We start from the raw sequence: 20,065 nt of genomic DNA on the forward strand, positions 1-20,065 counted from the left end.
ATAATCTTACCGATGTCTTGACCACTTGTATTTTCAGTCACTGTTGTCAAATTGTTGTGCGTCGGCAAAACAGAAGTTGTTCTTTTTTTGCAAAATGGAAGTTATGATGCACTGCTTTGCGAAAGGTGAAAGTTGAACAGCATCATTGTGAAAAGGGCCTATTGACACCAGGCCCAGTGAACGCCAGGTCCTGGAATGCACCCATCTATCATGGATAGGTTGAACACTGCCTCCACAGAAAGAATATCAACGACTAGTTCTCTAGCCCCGCCCACAGGTACGAACATGACAGTACTGTTGCCCGGAACCAGATAGAGCGAGCAAGCAATAAACATGCTGTTAAAGATGGCAATATACAAATATTGTGAAGTGTGTAGTCGCTGCATAACCTTCCTTTGGATTCCGACATTAGTAATGTGTGGGTAAAGTTTATTTTTAAAGAGGTTCCAGCTCCCGTGGGTTTAACATTGACATTTATGTTCGCTTCATTTCACCGCGGATTCCTTTGTGAACAAGGCACAGGTCGACGCTGGATTTATGGAGAGACTAAAATTTAAAAGCACAATGCTGTGCCGTCAATATTGGATCTGATAGGTATGGCCCAGACCTGCTACAAACAACTAGAGGCTATACAAACTATACGCAAAGCCTTGCCCGTGTCTCCAGCTGGCACATATTTTGTTCTTGTGATGTGCCGAACACGTATTTGACATGACACGGCACAAACATGATGCACTGAACACATATTTGGAATTACTGCTGGGCCTGAAGATTAGGCACCGATCGCCACTGGACGTAACCAATATCAAACCGACTTTGTGACAGATGGTTTAAGTGGACTAAATGTGAAGGTAGCTAACCAGAAGGGAAATGTTTTGCCTGTTTGAATGTGGCTGATGGATGTTTTCACTCCTGCAGATGAGACGGAGTATGAGTACAGTGGGAGTGAAGAGGAGGAGGAGGAAGAGCGCGACATGGGAGAACCCAGGTACAACCTACATAAGATGTTTGGTATTGGATTTATGGTAGAAAAAACTCTGTGTGAACTTTAAAATCTTCCACTTATTGCCCACCTTACAGCTCCATCATCAATGTACCCGGGGAGTCCACCCTGAGGCGGGACTTCCTGCGCCTGCAGTTAGCCAATAAGGAGCGATCAGAAGCCATACGCAGACAACAGCTGGAGCAACAGCAGAATGAGGGACACAAGCACCAACTGCTGGCTGAGAGACAGAAGCGTATCGAGGAACAGAAAGAACAGAGGCGTCGGTTAGAAGAGGTACAAGGATTGCCAACTTTGTCACTTTGTAATACGGGGCAAAATCTGCCCTGTGTAACAGTACTGCACAGTATTTAAATATTTAAACGGGATTAAATGCACAATAAATTCTCATTTACATATTTTCTGTTTTCAGAAATAAATTAAATAGTAGGCTAGCGTCCGTCTGGGTAACAAACTATGTGCATATGTACAGACGAACTATATTAATGTTGCAATGTGCTTTTCGGTAAAAAAAGTTGCTAAACCCTGCTGACAATTCTGTCATATACAACTTTTGAACGAGAAAAACTCTTTTTTTTTATTCTGTGGAACACAAAAGAAGATATTTCGAGATGTCTCAGTGTTTTTTTGTCAGTGGGGCCAATGTTGTTTGGTGACCAACATTCTTCAAATCCTTTTATTGTGTTCTGCAAAATAGAAAGTCATCTACCGATTATGCCGAATTGGATATATTTAGCTATATACACAATGACTAGGCTATTTCAAATTAGAGACGATGTCCCACACACCAAAATTTCTTTCATATGGATTAAACATCCAGAACATGCGTGTTGATGTTTTTCTTTAAATCTGTTTTTAGAATACAACCACTACAGTTTGGCAATATATTAAATCTTTGTCATATATTTGCAATGAATTTGGTGGTGATACACACATGATCAAAAAGATGATCATTTTTCACTACATCACCCAGTCTTTATGGTTTTAGCTGGGGATCATTGAGTTATTCTTGTCGATTTGGGAATTGTATCTCCCTAAAGCATCACCATATTTAAGACACTTGTGGAATTTGACCAGACTCTCATAAAGCACATAAAACCGGAGGACATAGATGAGAAGGTGTTGTTTTCTCTCTCCTACACTGTTACTAAGAAAAGACCCAACAGGCCATTCAGCTGCATGCTATGTGTGCGTGTGTCTCACAGCAACAGCGGCGCGAGCGTGAGCTCAGAAAACAACAGGAGAGAGAGCAGAGACATCGCTATGAAGAGCAGCTCCGCCGAGAGGAGGAGAGGAGACAGGCAGAAAGGGATCAGGTATACACGCACGGTTTGTCATAGCGCTGCTCACAGTCGGAAAGCACAACTTCATGCCCAATTAAAGTGTGTGTCGTTGTGCATGCGTGAAGCTAAAGGAAGGTATTGTGGTGAGTCAGATAAGACCCGCAGGAAGCCCTTCTCTTTATCTGCCCCAGACTGACCATCCAACAACCCTAACTGTGATGTGTGCCTGTGCGTGTGTGCCTGTATGACCTTGAACTGTTCTGCTACACAAAGTTATAGAGTACTTCAGAGAAGTCGTATTTTCATATGCAAAACGCAGAAGCAAGTTCACATTCAACCACTAGATGAGCCACACATTTGCGTTAACAAAACCCCTTAATATTTTTAATCGATGATATAAAACACACCAGTTTGAAACTGCTTGTGTAGGGTTTTTAACTTAATCATGTCTTGCTAAAAGGGACTACATCCTTTGGTGGGGACATTAAATGTCATCACGCAAATAAATCTCCATAATGCACCATGGACATACATTTCTAAAAACATTTGTTATCGCAGAGCTTCTTTTGCGGTCTTCTAAGTCGATCGGAAAAATGCGTAGGCTTTGGGTTGAGGGAACCAGTGCGGTGCTAACTTTCGGGTTGGCGTACGATATCTCTGAGGTACTCTTTTATGAAGGGATTGTAAAGAAACTGGTGACACGATCAATAAAGGTGTGAATATTTCTCTTCTCTCTTTTATTGATGCGAGTAGGTTTATTGGCTGTGTTAAACGTTTTCCAGCTCCGACCCACAAACACTCTTGCACAATTCTCGCTCTTCCTTCATCTCGCAGTCGTTTGCTCTTAAGGACACTGCAGTAATACTCCTATTTTTCTCTCACTTTCTCAATCTCTCTCTCAAGATCCTCCTCTCATACCCTCAGGTTTTTTATCCTCCGACTGACTCTTTCAGGCGCACTGATGGAAAAACTCCCAGCTCTCTCTCTTTCTTCCTCCTCGCACTCTCTACACATTCACACCTTCTCATTTCTCATCTGACTATCTGCTCTATTTTTTCCTCTGTTTACTCCCACGCGTACAATTTTTTTTTTAATTGTATTCCTGTTTTTTCACCTTATTTCTCTTCTTTTGTATTTCACAGTGTGTGTCACTTTATTATGTTAAATAATCTCCTCCTGTCACACTTTTACTCTGATATAAACTCCTTTTCTCTGTTTCCCTGTCTTTCTCTCTCTGGCGTCGGGGCTGGGCTGTAGGAGTATATCCGTCGTCAGTTGGAGGAGGAACAGAGACAGCTTGAGGTTCTGCAGCAACAGCTCTTACAAGAGCAGGCTCTCCTACTGGTAACAGAGAGAAGAGACTCGCCCGCTGTACCCCTGAACCCTGATCTCTTCCCTACCCCGCCTATGTCATCTTACCCCTGGCCTTATGTTTATACGCCCTTCTTGTGACTGTTGTGGTTGTGCCGATACAGTGATTCTGGTCATTGTTTGCTTTGCATGTGATTTGGTTGTTTTGCGACAGTTGTGATGAATCATGACATTCCATGCATGTTATATTCATGCCAATAGTTCTTGCTATCATGGCTATTGACTGTCCAAATAACAGAAGATAGGAATATCAGGTAGATGGACAAATGGCAAAGCTGATAAAAAAAGATTTTATCTGTGCCTATTTTTTGGTTTTCTAAATCCCAGCATGCTTTGGGGTATTTTAAGTGCTTGTAGGAGTGCTGCAGAGTGTAGCAGGTGTTCCCTTCATTTTCTGCTCTCATGGGAGTTTTGCAGTTCTGAAGATGCGATCAAACTTTCTTTTTATTGAAGCCACTTTGGAAGGGCAGGTATTTTCCAGGTATCTTCGTTCTTTACCTTCAGACACAACTGAAGTCACAGATGAGATTAGAATGAAAGTAGGACTGCAGCTCGGTGCCGCAGAGGCTCAACATATGCCTGGCATGGAAAGATGGCATACTTTTGACTGTGTGTTCAGTCATGTGATTAAGGCTTAGTCCTTAGTTACATGGATAGATCAGAACCAACATTTGCATTTTTGGTCCAATGTACAATGCTACTGTGGCAGGGTACAGACTGCATTATCTTTTTTTAAAGACCCCATGAGATCTGTTTTGTCATCTGTATCACTAGTGTAATTCTACAAGTTGAAAGAAACTTGACATACCAATGCACGGTATGTTTCTAAACATAGTTTAGAGAGATGCCTGAACGTCTGGTTCCTAGCCGCCTACTTTCAACCTCCACCCTGTTTCCTCCTCTGGTTCGATTTGACAAAAAGTGACCATTTACTTGGCGCTATGCTTCTCGACTGAGCTTTATCTTCTACGGCTCTTGTCTTAGTTACACAAGCAGCACTCGCGTGGACACTGATGCCATGTGGTCATTATCTGTCGACGCGGACAACAACGCACAAGTATAAAGGAAAAGGTCAATCTACTGCGTAGGTCCTACACAACTCGCCCTTTAGACAGCAATCCCCATTTGTTTACAGCTGTTATTTTTGTTAGGACTGCATAGACAGGTGAGTGTAAGGTGTCGGTGTTCTCGAGGATAATAATGGAAGTCCTTTTAACTCAACCTGCTAGTAGCTTATCATAGTTTTGAACACTCCTTAGCGCAACAAAATCTAAATGCACTATCCAAGCCATTTTGTGAGGTCTTTAAGAATTTGCTGTGTGGCGCTGTTTACCCCGCGTATGTTATCCAGCGCTTGTGTGCGTGCGTGTGTCAGTGTACTGGCTAGCATGTATGCCACATGCTCATTGTGCTTCTGTGATACTGTATTTGAACCTGTCTTGTTTATGTAGATTAAAGGGTTTCTCTTATTTCTTTTGTCAGGAATATAAACGCAAGCAGCTGGAGGAGCAGAGGCAGGCGGAGAGGTTGCAAAGACAGCTGCACCAAGAGAGAGCTTACCTTGTTTCTCTCCATCAGCAACAACAACAGCAGCAACAAGACTCCAGACCTGCAGAGAAGCCGCCACTGTACCATTACAAAGATGCAGGAAACCCTAGCGAGAAACCAGCCTGGGCCAAAGAGGTATGACTCAAGAGTCGTTGCTTCTCTTTATCTGTGTTTGTCATTTTGTATATAATTCAGAATGTTGTTTTTATATCAGCATGGGAAATCGATCAACAACATTGTTGATCCTGATTGAGCAGATTGTGACTTGGCCGATTAACTCTTGTTATCTTTATTACAGCAAAATGGCCACCAGAGGGTTTGTACAAAATAAGTGTTAATCTACAATTGTGGTGTCAAATGTTGTAGCTTGGTTAAAAATTGTGAAATGTGTGCAATATGGAGGGTAACAATGAATTGATAATCGATTAATTGAGCGTTAACTGAATAGTGATTGTCAACTTAAACTCAACTCCATCCAGATGGCAATAATGATGGAATGACTAAACGATGAATTAATAAAAAAGAAATGATAATCATCGATTAATAGTATTCTTAATTTACATTCCTAGTGTGCAATATAATATTAATTTTGTTAAAAAATTGTTAACGGTGTAACTTAGAATATTTATTCTTTTACAATTGATGATAAAAAAATTGTATACTACATTAAATGTTAGATTTAAAATATCTAAGATTTTTATTTTAATGTCCATGTCACCCAAATTGTAGAATGACCCTGAACTTAAAGGACATCTCATCCAGACTCTCCTTTAATGTCTCCTTTATTAGCCATTTTATTTTGCCTGTGTTTTATCTTTTCTCTGACCAACTTTTGTTTGACCCCAAACCCTTTCGACTCACTGTTTCAGGTCCATGGCCCGCCCCTGAAACAGATCCAACCCATGAACAACAAGCCATCCAAGCCCCCCTCCCATCTGCCGAACGCCCCACGCCGGAGTCCGTCCGCCCCCACTTACCTTATTCGTGAACAGGTCATGCAGCATTTGCAGCAGAGGAAGCAGCAGCATCGCGTGCAGTCCTCAAGTCAGCAAGAGAGTCGAAAGAATTCAGCCCTACCCCAAGACATTAGCCATCAGGGCCGCCAAGTTAAGGCCTCCAAGGATGCCCGTGGAGGCAAACCCAACCCAATGAACCTTAAAGCGGTTAGTTCCGAGAGCCTGGGCTGTCCTCCAAATATGGAGCCTCGCAGGTCCTCGCTCTCACCTTGTAGAAGAATAGATCTAGATGATGGTGACGAGCTGCTGTTTTCTCCTTATTCTCCTGATTGCCAGATCAAAGTTGAGGACTTTCTGTCCAAATCCGCTCCAGAAAAAGCCCTCCGAGAACATATGCCTAAAGAGCACCGCTCAAAATCGGTGGAGTCTAGCAACCTCCTGAAGGTGCCGAAGAATCCGTGGGCATTTCCCCGCATAATGTTGAGTTCAGACGAATCAGTTTATACTCCTCGCAGCTCTTCCTTTAATGACCTGTCTTCATCCTCTCCTTCCGAGTTGTTAGGGCAGGGTATTTACCCGCCCATTTGGCGCTCCACGTCGTATGAGGGTTTGATAAACGCTCGTCTGAAGAAGCCCAAAAAGTCTGCCGGCATGGCAGAGCCGTTGCGCACATTCTTAAACTGGATCACTCCTCGCACATCTCCCAGATCGAGTCTGGGCTTTTCTAGGTCTCCGTCCCCCGGTCGTCGTAGCTCTACCTCTACCCTCAGTCCTAGTTTATCCCCTGTGCAATCTATGTTCTTCTTACAGAATGAGATCTATCCAAGTTCCCCTATCCAATGAAGTGCTATGATGTTATTGTAAATAGATGTAAATATCTTCATTACTGCCGCAATTCTTCTTCAACCATGTTATTGATTTTCTTTATTAATCTAAATAGGACTTTAATTGTTTGCTACATCTAACCTGCTTGGATGAGCAGTGTTCCAAAAGGCGTTTTGTCTCGTGCCCAGTATAGCAGTCTTTCCTGAATTGCTTTGTAGTGGTTGTCTTTTTTTTTAGTATACATAATTGTACTTATTAATATGGATTTCGTAAAAACTTTTAATCAAGCCCAGAACAGCAGGCCATAAAACATAGACACCTCCCTCCCCATTTAAGACATATTTACGCAACACTTCATAAGTGTTAAAGGGATAATTCACCAAAAAGAAAATTCCTTCATGACTTTGTTTCTTCTGCAGAGCGCAAAGGAAGATATTTGGAAGAACGTTGGTACAACATTCAACCCCATTGACTTCCATTGTATGGACACAAAGCCACAGAGAAATTTCTCAAAATATCTTCTTTTGTGTTCCACAGATGAAAGACTCACATAGGTTTTGAATGACACAAGTGTGAATAAATGCCAGATTTGTTTATTTTTTGGTGAACTATCACTTTAAGCATCCCATGCGCATGTGACCGGCTCTTGCTAATCAGAGATATCACAAACCGCCCTCTCATTTGTCCGACTATGATCCTGAGACTGATTCTGAGCTTCATCAGATGGCCCGTCATTCTGCCTGGACTCCCTGTGTATTTATGTAAGCATTAGCTCTTCATTAGGTGCAGTCAATCGCTGGGTGCTTCTGGGTGCATCGCCGGCTGGTGATGGAGCTCTGTTTCTCTTGCAAGGCAGCATATGGTGAACGTTTCAGATAATATTAATGAGGCATCAATGCATCAGCTTTGAAAAAATAGATTATATTGATGTTGGGGATGTTTGTTTTCTGGAAAGCCATTTTGGCAGCATTACAAAGTGCTTCTGGAAAGCTGAAACAATTCCTTGTTTTGATGTGACCACCAAACCGGGACAAGTGTTAAAAGCTAATTTTCCATTTATTTTGAGACGAGCAATGATACTGTAATTCATCTACTTAGAATTATGATTGTAGATGTAGTGTTTCACACCTCTTAGAAAACTGGCTCCACTTACATTGATTCTTGTTTAACTAACAAGCTTCTTTTTCATGTCGACAGTAGGATTCTGCATCTCTGAGACTATGGGATCATTGACCGATGACTGTTCTTCTCGGCCTCTGTTTGTTTAAAGGATCTGTTGGGGCATACAAAAAGCTTTCAAGTTGTGAGATGCTTACAGGAGAGAATAAAGTCCAACCAAAATGTAGAGATTCAGGACAGTCGCACCTTTCACTTTACATGAATACAAAAGCAAGTCTATATAAAAGTTACTAATTATATCGACTGAACCGCTCACACTATTTGTAAGGTATCCTTTTTCTTGAAGGACAGCCACCAAGCAATGTCTCACATCTTAGCTTTTTCTACTGCTAAAGCAGATTCTTTATCCAGTGAACTTAGCTAAACCATCTATCCTTTGACTTCTCAAAGGTTTCTGATTTCTCTGTCTGTTCTTATGGGGGGCTCCTAGAACATCCTGATCTTCTATAACCGTTCGTTGTATGAATGATATGATCAACATGCAACGCTGCCGTTTAGCTGAAAAATTGCTTTTCTCTTACATATCAAGTTTTTAGTTTCTAATAATTAACTTATCTTGTAGTGCTGGCTGATACATATCTGAAACCTAATGATGTATAATTGGGTCATGACTCGTGATTTTGGGTGCATGACAAGAGCTTTTTTTTTATATTTGCTGGTTTTGACTTGTGTGATTGGTGGTGGTTGCGGTTAAACAGTCTGGCTTGTCCTTATTTGGTTTTTCTGTTATTCATGAAGGTGGAGGAGCGCTCCAAACTCAACCGTCAAAGCTCTCCAGCCCTGCAGCATAAAGTGGCCAACCGTATCTCTGACCCCTCCCTTCCACCTCGCTCTGAGTCCTTCAGCAGTGGCGGTATGCAGCCGCCACGGACCCCTCCCGTGCACTGCCCTGTGGAACCTCAGGTACAACCTAACCTTTTATTTTCTGCGATAAATGTGAGCACAACCGATGACCTTCGCTTTGCCTGTTGGAGATGTAGTTTAACGTTGGTGTCTCCTCAGATGGCTCATCTGGTTCCTGTGAGGTCTCACAGCTCCTCGCTTTCAGTATCTCAGTCCGTGCATGATCAGTCCTCGAAGGGTGTTTCAACCTTCCAGGAGAACCCGAAGTCTCATCGACCAGAAATGCCACGGCAGAACTCCGACCCGACTTCAGAGATGCCCCCTCCGGCCCCTCGTGTTCCCAGCCGCGAGGAGAAATTTGACCGCAGTTCCCCCTGGCTGAGGGAAGAGGACCTTCCTCCAAAGGTCAGAACAATTACAGAAATGAGTGCACCAAGTAAATGTTTAAAACTTTCCAGTGAACATTTTTTTTGAGTTTCATTCTTTTGAAGGGGATACGCCGCAATCACATTTTATTTAACCATTTTTAAAACTTTATGTGAACATTTGTAGCTATCGTCATTGGTGTAAACCTGCCTTAATGCTCTTGTTTTGGAAGAAAAATAAGACCTAGTGGAGTTTAAACATGTAATTGCTTAATGCATCATTAAATTGAAACATTTGGATTAAAAAACTATAGATGAGTCAAACACTGTCTTTGCACTCTTTTATTGAGTCTTTGTTTTGAAGAGGAGCAGATGTTGGTGATCACATTTTGATCCTCTGTCTCCCTGACACTTGGTCATTTGTGCTTTCAATTAAAGTTGTGCGGTAATACCCAGGTGCCTCAGCGGACCACCTCTATCTCCCCAGCTCTGGTGAGGAAGACCTCTTCTGGGAATGGAGACTTTGGTGGTGTGGGGAGAGCAGCTTCTCAGCTCATCCGCATCAGGTCAGCTCTAATCCCAATCACATGATGTGAGCATTTCTCTGTTATCATTGGCTTTATGTTTTTGTGTTGATCTGTGCAGTAATCCAGACCTGAGGAGAACGGAGATGTCTCTGGATGTGGCTCTGCAGAGAACAAGCAGCAACAGCTCATCCAGTTCCAGCACACCCAGTTCTCAGGGTGGCTCCCATCCTGGCTCAAGTGAGAGGAACCTGCCTAGAGGTGAGCGCCCTTCGCTCTAAAAATGATTGTCAGCTACTCAACCACCAAGAAACCTCAGCCACCGCACAGCATCACTTTATAGAGATGTTTATTCAGAGGGGTCCGTGTGGGTGGTCGTGTTGTGAGTGACTGGCGGAGTCATGATTGTCCCAGCATGCCTCAGCCTGACATCCTCTGAGGAGCTGGCAGTCACTCAGACTCCATCCTGGTTATTGTTGCCGAACTCCTTCATTTCGTTACACTCTGTTCACCTGCCAGATGTGCAGTCCTGCGCTCATTCTTCAGAGAGATGGGAGATGATGCAGAATATGACAAACTTCATGCATTTCCAAATGTTCGAATTTTAACTCTGCTGTCGCTTAGTTCAGAACGTCAACTTAATTCTCATCGCACTATTCAAAGACAAAAAGTCTTCAAGAAACTTAAACCCAAAAATGAAAATTCTCTGAAAATCATTTACTCACCCTTAGATTGTTCCAAACCTGTTCAAATTTATTTTTGTTGAACACACAGGAAGACATTTGGAAGAATCTCATCCACCATTTACTGCCATGAAAGGGAAAATAAATGTTATGGGAGTCAATGGCAGATGAGATTTTACAATCTTCCAGATATCTTCCTGTGTGTTCAGCAGAACAGAGAAATGTATACAGGTTTGGAACAATCTGAGGGTGAGATACGGGTGACGTACTTCCTCTAAAATCAACAATGGCATTTCGCTTCAAGATGCACATAGGATTACGATCAACAACGTGAGTCTAATGATTCAAACACTTTGCCATATGTCGACAACCAAAAAGGAGATGCACTTCATGCTATCCGATTCATGGTACATCAACAAATATGAAAAAGAAAAAGAGTGACCTAGCCGGCTGAGATTTTAGCGGAAGTACGTCATCGTCCCATCACGTGTGCGTTTAGCCCATTGTGTCCTTCAACAAGAAATCTTGTAATGACCATTTCTTAAAAAATTGGTGCCCAACAGTCTTGAACAATTGTTTTTACACTTGTTTCCAGGTTCTGGAAAATTAGACAGATCTCCAGTGCCATCACAAGAGACACCAAAGCCCACTCAAGAGGAAGTCAAAGAACAAAACAAACCCAATCGACCTGCGGTAAGTTCCTACCTTTGACTTCTAAACTTCAGTTTGTCTTTTATCTTGTTTCGTATATATATCTTACTTTGGAGGCCTTTAATTTTTTTAATGAAGTAGTGGCCTTCAAGCACCCCTATCTTCATCACCTTTTAGAACCAATTCTGCCAGTTATTGTGCTACTTCTGAGAGTTTTGAATGAGACGTTTAATTTTTCAATATGAGTAATATGTAAATGCATACACAACATGCAGCAGGCCTCTCTGAGAGATCAAGAGAGTCTTCCTACAAGTGTCTTCATGGCAAACCAAGGCTTGTTTTTTCATTTATTTCACTATATATATATATTTGTATGAAGTATACCGAGTCTTGAGGGGAGCGTCTTTGAGAAAAGAAGAATCTGTTCGACATGATGTATGTTTCTACACAGAACTGAAGCGGTCTACATAATTAACTGTCTGACCCACTATCTGCATTAACCAGCTCCAGTTCTCTCTCTATCGCTCTTGTGTTTTCTCTCTCTCCGTCCTCTTTATCCAACCTGTCACCAGAATTTCAATCAGTGCTGTAAAGGCAGAGGAAAGCTTGGCAACATTGTGTCATCCATCTTCCTCTGGGTCTAAAGGTTGCTTGGCAGAGGACTGTGGGAATGCTTGTCTGCTAATCTCAATAGCAGTGCTGACTTGAGAAAAGCTTGTCCTCTTTCAACCCCTAAACTTTCTCACCAAGCTGGATTGCCCGTGGCTTTGTCAATAGACTCTCTATGTGTGTGGGTGTGTGTCTATACCCCTCCTGTTTGGCTCAGATCGTCGCGCTCCAGCACAAATAACCCCAGCCACTTGTTGGCAGCCTTGCTGTTTCCATAGCGACCGGAGTTCATGAGAGGCCGTCCTTATTTTGGGTTAAGAGCTGGGATTATGGTATAAATGCAAACTGATTACAGATGACCTTTACATGAGAGCTCTAATATACATATTCAAGACATTTCAGTGTCAAGCGTTCGTGATATCTGTTGTGTTGGGGGTAGTGAGAGCATTCTAAAGAGATACATAACAATTGTTTTATTATTCAGGCACCCTCATGCCATTTCAAACCTGTATGACTTACAAAACACAAAGGACAAAAGATGGTATTTTAAAGAATGTTGGTAACCAAACAACACTGCCCCCTATTGACATCTGTTGTAAGGACACAAAACCTATGAAACATTTCACAAAATATAATCGTTTGTGGTTAACAGAAGAGTTATATACAGGTTTTGAATGACGCAAAAGTCAGTAACTGATTTTTGTGTAATATTTCTCTGGAATATGTGTGGGACGTTTTTTTTATATATATAAATCTTAAACTAAAGAAGTTAAAAGTATAATTCATAATAATTGCATCACCCTGCTGAACGGAAAAAGAAAATATTTTAAAGATGGTTTGCTGCTATTCGGTTGTTAGGTGTTGATGTAAGAGAAACTTTTTTGGGTCCAAGCATCTATTCAGTTCAAGTGGGGCTACAGCTTAAACAGCTGTTTGTGAACACTGTTTACTCGTATTGCATATTTGGCTCAAAGTATACACTACAGTCACCAGGTTCACAGAATCTCAGACAGTAATATTTTAATAAATTATGAAAAAGAAATCACTGACTGGCCATGTGGGACTTCGTTATGAAGATTAAAGCTTAGGATTGCGGTTTTCCAATAATTATATAGTGCACCCTGAGCGTATATTTTCAGTTTTTGTTGTTTGCCTATAGCATCTAGAGCGTTTGGACTCGGAAACAGTATATGACCTTCCGTATGTAGTGGTGCGTGACGCCCGGCTTCGTTGGTTTCAATTCTGATACACAGAATCCCTCTATCCGTTGCTGACCTCGCTGGTACTTAAGCTAGACCCCCCAAACCAATTTAGGCTGGCTTGGGCAAGGTACTGATTTATCTTTGTAATTAAATCTCTTCTTCTTGAGCAATTCATAATAAAGATTGTGCATCTGCTGAGTGAGATTTAATGCCCATTCATACCAAGAACGATAACTGTATTGGTGTCCAAACAAATGGTTTCTAAGCTTGGGCAATGGCTTTATGAATGGATGATTTTTGAACTATAAAGCTGGAAGAGCGAGTTACCGTTTATACACATGTAAGAGTTTTAATAACTCTTATTACTAATCTCTCTTGTCTCACAGGATCTGACTGCCCTGGCTAAAGAACTGAGGGAACTACGGATAGATGAAATCAATCGGCCGCCACTCAAACTGACTGACTACTCGTCCTCTAGTGAGGACTCTGAGAGCAGTGAGGATGAAGATGGGGAGAATGTGGGACATGACGGCACTGTGCCAGTCAGCGACATTCCCAGAATTATGTAAGCTCAAACCGCTTCTCTCTTGTACCTCAAAATTCATTGTTTTGTTGAGGCTTGCCCGAATACATTGCACAATGGTGTACATGCCGCAGTTACATGACCTGTTTTGCTGTTATTTCCTGCTCTTTCTCCCGTAGAGATGTACACATATACACTCATATTGGTGTATAACTTAAGTTTATGAAATCATTTCCTATTTACCTGCTGTTTGATTTTAAAATCTGTATATTGACCTGCAAATGTGCTAACTTCTGTGCTTGTCATCCACAGGCCCTCGGTTCAGGGGAACAATGAGTCTTTCTCAAGCAGCCATGATGATTCTTTTGGTGATTCCTACAATGATGAATCTGAAGATGGCATCTTGAGAAGAAGAGAGGCGAGTCCCCATGCCAGACTGTGTTTACTAATATTCTTGTATCTTCTCTCGTATCCCAAACTTTGCACATGCGTAATACTGTATAAATAATTTTGGTTTAATCCCTGTCTGTATAGACAAATGAGAAGCAGCATTTGGGACACGGTGAGAGCAATGGTTTCGCTGGTCACGGGAACCTTCCAGACCTGGTGCAGCAAAGTCACTCCCCATCAGGAACACCAACCGGCCTCAACGCACAGGACCTGGACAGTATGGATGAGGTAGATTGTCTAAACAGCCATTATATTATGTGCTATTTAAGCTGTGGCACTTAATAGGGTCATGCACATATCAATCTGGCTTCAACTGACCATTCATGACAGAGCATTGCGGACGGTTGCATATTTACTTAATAAAATGTCAAATTCTGAACAGTGAATTGATTTCATAATTTATTTGCGAATTTGCAGCTTAACTGAAACTGCCTGCTGATTTATAGAGCTCAGTTTTTCTGTCCTTTCCATCTAAACACATAATTTGCGCTTCTGCTGTTCCTTTAGCCACTAACCCAGACTGTTGTTTTTTCTATTTGCCTGGTGTTAAATCTTCCTTCTGAGGCTGATAAGGTCCATTGTTGTTTTATCAGTTTGGCCTCAGCGGTGGATCGAAAGCTTCCTTTACGCCTTTTGTGGACCCTCGCGTGTATCAGACCTCCCCAACGGACGACAATGATGAAAGCTCAGCAGCCGGTAAGTAAACAAACCACATTTTATCAACATTAAAAACGAGAAGTTACTAAAACAGTTAAAAATGTTTTGGACTTGAATCGAATAGAGACTTTGCTTTCTCTTGACCGGTTATTGTGAAAGTATCCTGATTCCACTCATAAAAGATCATTTTTCATCTTCTCACCTTTGCAGTGTTGTTTGCTAATGAGCTTCTGCGTCAAGAGCAAGCCAAACTAAATGAGGCTCGAAAGATCTCCGTGGTCAACGTCAATCCCACCAACATCAGACCCCACAGCGACACACCAGAGATTCGCAAGTACAAGAAACGCTTCAACTCGGAGATCCTGTGTGCTGCTCTGTGGGGTGTGCTTTAGTTTTGGAATAACCTCTTCATTGAATTGCCTTTAGTTTTAACCCTAATTTTTGTTGTGTCAGGTTGCATATCATAAAGATTTGTATTTATGCAGGGGTGAACCTGTTGGTGGGAACTGAGAACGGTCTAATGCTACTAGACCGCAGCGGTCAGGGCAAGGTCTATAACCTCATCACTCGCCGACGCTTCCAACAGATGGAGGTGCTGGAGGGTCTAAATGTCCTGGTCACCATATCAGGTACAAAAAAGAGCTTCATAATTCCACAAAGAGATTCCACATATTTCCGCCCCGTTTTACATTCAGATGAGATGCTCTTTTGGAAAAACAAATGGTACCAGCTAGGGATGCACCGATATGTACATAATTCTTGAACATTGGAAGCCGATACCGGCTATTTTGGCCGATATACAGTATCTTAATATTAATATAACATTTTCTTAACAACAGAAAGGTGTTCTCAACAGCCACGAGTCCTAACAGGTCTCAAGACAGAAAGCATTCAGACAGCTGTCGGCTTCAAACAATATGCTTTAATTCCTATAATTTACACATTCATAAATATCTACATAATAGATCAACAATGTTTTGCTAATAGCAGTATGTGAATGATCATAACAGAAAGACAGTACTGTATTTTAACTGTGAGCAGCGTGCCGCTGAAATGGTTCAATTAGTGGAAATGATTCGTAATTTATCTGCTATTATTTATCTGCTTAAATTGTTTTATCCGATATGGCCGATATTTTATCGTGCAGCCCTTTTGTGTGTCTTCCGGGATACGCAACATGTTTTATTAACATGTCAGCCATCTCGCTGGTGTTTGTAGGGAAGAAAAACAAGCTACGTGTTTACTATTTGTCATGGCTGAGAAACAGAATACTACACAATGACCCGGAGGTGGAGAAGAAGCAGGGCTGGATCACAGTTGGTGAGCTGGAGGGATGCATTCACTATAAAGTTGGTAAGTGAACTTTTTTAAAATCAAAACTCGAATAACATACTTTGGTTAAAAAATCGAATTTTATAGAAGTTGTATTGTAGTTACCCATGACCCTCATTGGCATCTCATATTGACAAATAAGTTCATTTCGGCATAAATTACGGCTCTCCAAGTGCAGAGGCGTCTTCTCTGGATCTCTGATGCTAATGGAGAGGATTGGCATTTTCCTCTCAGCTCTGACAGCGCAGAGAATAGCAGCGGGGGGACAGTCTGCTTCTCATATGAATATAACACAATCCCGCTGTGAGCTACAGGTGACTGAAAGACCGATTTACTTTGTTTTTAGTGAAATACGAGAGAATCAAATTCCTGGTGATCGCATTGAAGAGCTCTGTCGAGATTTATGCATGGGCCCCCAAGCCGTACCATAAATTCATGGCTTTCAAGGTACTCTATATTTATACTTCTTTCTTTATGGTTTCTCGTTCTTCCGTTTTTACTTTGTTTTCTTTTTCTCCCTTAAATCATTCATTGCTATTTAACCAAGGTCGTTCGTAGATAAAAGAGGATCTTTTCTGCCTTGGAGCAGCTGTTTGCATGCATTCACTGTTTGTTTAATGCTTACATAAGCCTTAACAATTCCTCAGACTGTTCAGTATCCGTCTCTTTAACCGATTTATTGTGCCGTTCCCTTCGGCAGTCTTTCACAGAACTGCAGCACAAGCCTCAGCTGGTGGATCTGACTGTAGAAGAGGGTCAGAGGTTAAAGGTCATCTATGGCTCTAGTGTTGGCTTTCATGTGATTGATGTGGATACTGGAAACCCGTATGACATCTACATACCCTCACATGTAAGTGTTTGGTAGGCTGGACATTCTAATACATTTACTTTGAGTTGCTGTTTTTCCGGAAATGGAAAGAAATCTGTACTGAACTGATTGAATACTGTGTTGTTAAAGTTGAAAAGCACTTTTGTATGATTTTTTATTGGTTAGATATTTGCAAAACTCAGCGAAAGGAAGTCACAATGTTAAACGGGTGCAAAACCGCCACCTACTATGTCATGAATGTCAACCAGATGCTAACTTGTTGTTTCAACACAATAATAAACAATGTTATTACTATCACGGACCGTTATTATCAATGCTCATATATTGAGATACCCCTAGCATGTACGCCTACTGATGTGCTGTGGTTTGGCATCTGTAAAAACAAGATTCAGATGTGCTCCTGGGTAGGGGAACTGGTCTTGAGCAGCTTCGCTCTGATTGGTTCACGTTCCCCTGGCGATTTGTCTCACGGGGGTTATATTCTAATCTTGGTAAAATAACATGTGCCTACAAACACATTCCGGTCCCCTGATGGCACATTTAATTGTGCAAAGGTGCAAGGATGATTCCAGGCATAGAAGCAGTTATTCAAACCTCATTTATGAAGAAATTGTATAACTATGTCGTGTAAGTGGATTTTTTATTTCAAGATTTCAAGTATATGATTTATTAAAAATAAAAAATGAATTGGCTTAAGGTTTCATAGAAGCAAAGGTGCTTCATCTGTACAAAGTGCTGTGAGGTGTCCATAATTGGATAACCTGTTTTAATCCCCTGGTATTTAAATGCATCAGTACAGCTGGAGCTTTTATTACATTTTATGTGATGGGCTCTGTGCCATGAGCCTTTATTTTTTGTATTGGGAAGAGAATTAGTGATTTTCTCTTTTGCTATGATATTAAACAAAAGTCTCCTAGAAGAGAGAACGTTGCCCTCTAATGTTAATCTGAAGCACTTCAACCTGATCTACTGAAAACTCTCCTTCTCTCTCTTAGATTCAGAGCACTGTGACCCCTCATGCCGTCGTGGTGCTCCCTAAGACTGATGGCATGGAAATGCTGCTGTGTTATGAGGACGAGGGTGTTTATGTCAACACTTACGGCAGAATCACTAAAGATGTGGTCCTGCAGTGGGGAGAGATGCCCACCTCTGTTGGTGAGTATATTTTGTATTTCAAACAGGATATACTGACTGGTTAACAGCTCATTTTAATTCATTGATCAGATATGGTGTTTTTGGATGCTGCATTATAGTAAATACAGGTTACTGTTTTCAAAACATGTACTGCACCATGGTAATATCAGGGTAGTCTTTGAATATTTGTAATTAATATTGTGCATATAGCAAGACATGGTGTGTCTTTAGGCAAATCAACTTTTTAAAGTGTTCAATTATTCGCAAACACTTCATCAGAAATGTGTTTGTTTGTTTGAGCTAGCCAGCCAGATACACCAACATTGGCTCGACCTACGGCATGATTTTGGCACTTTGTGCTTTTTGGAACAAATATCAGGTTATGAAACAAGCGACTCAACGGCTGAAGACAAAGTTAGTCCCATGATATTTATCCGAACGGAAGGATGTATCCTGCAATATGTCTTAATGACGAATATTACTGCGAGTCCACGTCCTCTAGAACAGCAGCAGAGTGTGTTATGTCAGCTCATTCCTGCAGAGCTTGAGGGATACGCAGCCAACGGATGTCCTCAAACACACAGACTGCCTTGTGGGTGAAGATGAAAGTAGTTCATCCAAAGTTCAAAAACATTTGATCTAGGCTTCAACTTCTCCCAACTTCTGCTGTGATATGAAAGATATAAAAGAAACATCAGGAGTTACATTCGTTCACTTATTGTTTTGATGTGATTTGGCCAATACCAACTAAGTATTGAAAATATGCACTTTTTATACATTAAAATGAATCAAGTATACTATGTTTTTCAAAAGAATTCCCATTTTGGAAGAACTGTGGTGTACAGACTAGGTTCATTATTTTGCGTGACGACTACCTGTGCATTAGGGCTCAAAACTATGTTTTGTTTCGCAGCTTACATCCACTCCAATCAGATCATGGGATGGGGAGAGAAAGCCATTGAGATCCGTTCGGTCGAGACGGGACACTTGGATGGTGTCTTCATGCACAAGAGAGCTCAGAGACTCAAGTTCCTCTGTGAGAGGAACGACAAGGTCAGACACGTTAACAATAGCATTGAAAACTACGTTCAATTCTATACATTTTTGACATTTAACTTCTCTCCTGATGAAAAAGCTAGTTTGGACTAGTTGTTCTGGGATGGATTTTAGATGTTAGTCTGTTACTTGATCAAGCAAATTGATTTTCTTCAGTGTAGCTATGAGGGATGACCAGAATGACCTCATAGAGCAGCTCAAGACAGTCACATTGTAGGTACTATAGAGCGCCGGAGCTTGACGTCACGCAATCCGAACTCTGCCATTTTGGCAGGCAATCAGAGAGAATGTGGTGCTGAAGTCACGCCCTGTTGCACGCTGGGTGTCGCTGCCATATTTGTAGGTGGTAGTGGCTCTTTTTATGCTAGTGAGTTCAGCTGAATGTTTTTCCATTTGACTAAGACGACATGGTGGGTCGGTTGTGCTGTGTTATAAACTTCAACAGCAAGTCGCACAGTCATTTAGGACAGAAACTAGTTTTCCGACTTGTAAACACAGCGAGGATTATGTATCAATCGCTAGTGAACAACCTCCAAAGATGGTGGCACCACCCCCCCAGCATGCAACGCGCTGTGACGTCGATTGACAAGCTGTATAGACAGTGGTCAAACAATAATTTAAAACCTTCTGTTTGGACTTGATTAATATATACTATTTAAACATGGTGGACAGCTGCTGTGCGCCGTGATGCCAGAACCGGCAGGGGAAAGCAAATGGCAAATCTTTTGATCATTTTCCTAAGGATCCCGATTCCCTGATAGACCATTAAAGGATTAACTGCAATAAAGCGCGCTAACCAACACATGTCACCGCTAACATTACCTCTTCCTCTGTCGTTATGCTGCCAAATCCACAACAAGACACATTGCACAGCTGGACTAGGCGAGTGCTGCTCTAATCGCAGTGGGCTCCTTACACAACCCCATCGTTTCTGACCCCCACCCATGGCTTCAATGGAGGGTCATGTAGTTTTTTGGGAATGTTTAACCTGCAAGATCAGTGATATAGCTATGCATGATACAAACAAGGACAGCTAGGGTCG

General features: G+C 41.6%; 1 protein-coding gene across 5 annotated transcripts in view; it reads left to right on the forward strand.

Annotated features, from left to right (window-relative positions):
- tnika (TRAF2 and NCK interacting kinase a) overlaps positions 1–20,065 on the forward strand; it is a 74,751-nt gene that overhangs the window by 51,949 nt on the left and 2,737 nt on the right. The window contains exons 11-31 of one of the 5 annotated variants that reach the window (XM_079453253.1): positions 919–988; positions 1,081–1,279; positions 2,209–2,319; positions 3,544–3,630; positions 5,140–5,340; positions 8,904–9,068; positions 9,168–9,413; positions 9,830–9,939; positions 10,019–10,158; positions 11,176–11,273; positions 13,429–13,607; positions 13,878–13,983; positions 14,100–14,243; positions 14,609–14,711; positions 14,883–15,053; positions 15,158–15,301; positions 15,891–16,025; positions 16,351–16,451; positions 16,705–16,854; positions 17,829–17,988; positions 18,881–19,020. In XM_079453253.1, the coding sequence (XP_079309379.1) occupies positions 919–988; positions 1,081–1,279; positions 2,209–2,319; positions 3,544–3,630; positions 5,140–5,340; positions 8,904–9,068; positions 9,168–9,413; positions 9,830–9,939; positions 10,019–10,158; positions 11,176–11,273; positions 13,429–13,607; positions 13,878–13,983; positions 14,100–14,243; positions 14,609–14,711; positions 14,883–15,053; positions 15,158–15,301; positions 15,891–16,025; positions 16,351–16,451; positions 16,705–16,854; positions 17,829–17,988; positions 18,881–19,020 (2,960 nt within the window). Of the gene's footprint in view, positions 1–918; positions 989–1,080; positions 1,280–2,208; positions 2,320–3,543; positions 3,631–5,139; positions 5,341–8,903; positions 9,069–9,167; positions 9,414–9,811; positions 9,940–10,018; positions 10,159–11,175; positions 11,274–13,428; positions 13,608–13,877; positions 13,984–14,099; positions 14,244–14,608; positions 14,712–14,882; positions 15,054–15,157; positions 15,302–15,890; positions 16,026–16,350; positions 16,452–16,704; positions 16,855–17,828; positions 17,989–18,880; positions 19,021–20,065 lie in introns of all 5 variants that reach the window. The other 4 variants (XM_079453249.1, XM_079453250.1, XM_079453251.1 and 1 more) reach the window with 4 other exon arrangements.

Source organism: Barbatula barbatula (assembly GCF_947034865.1).
Source record: "Barbatula barbatula genome assembly, chromosome: 3".
NCBI classification, from domain to species: domain Eukaryota; kingdom Metazoa; phylum Chordata; class Actinopteri; order Cypriniformes; family Nemacheilidae; genus Barbatula; species Barbatula barbatula.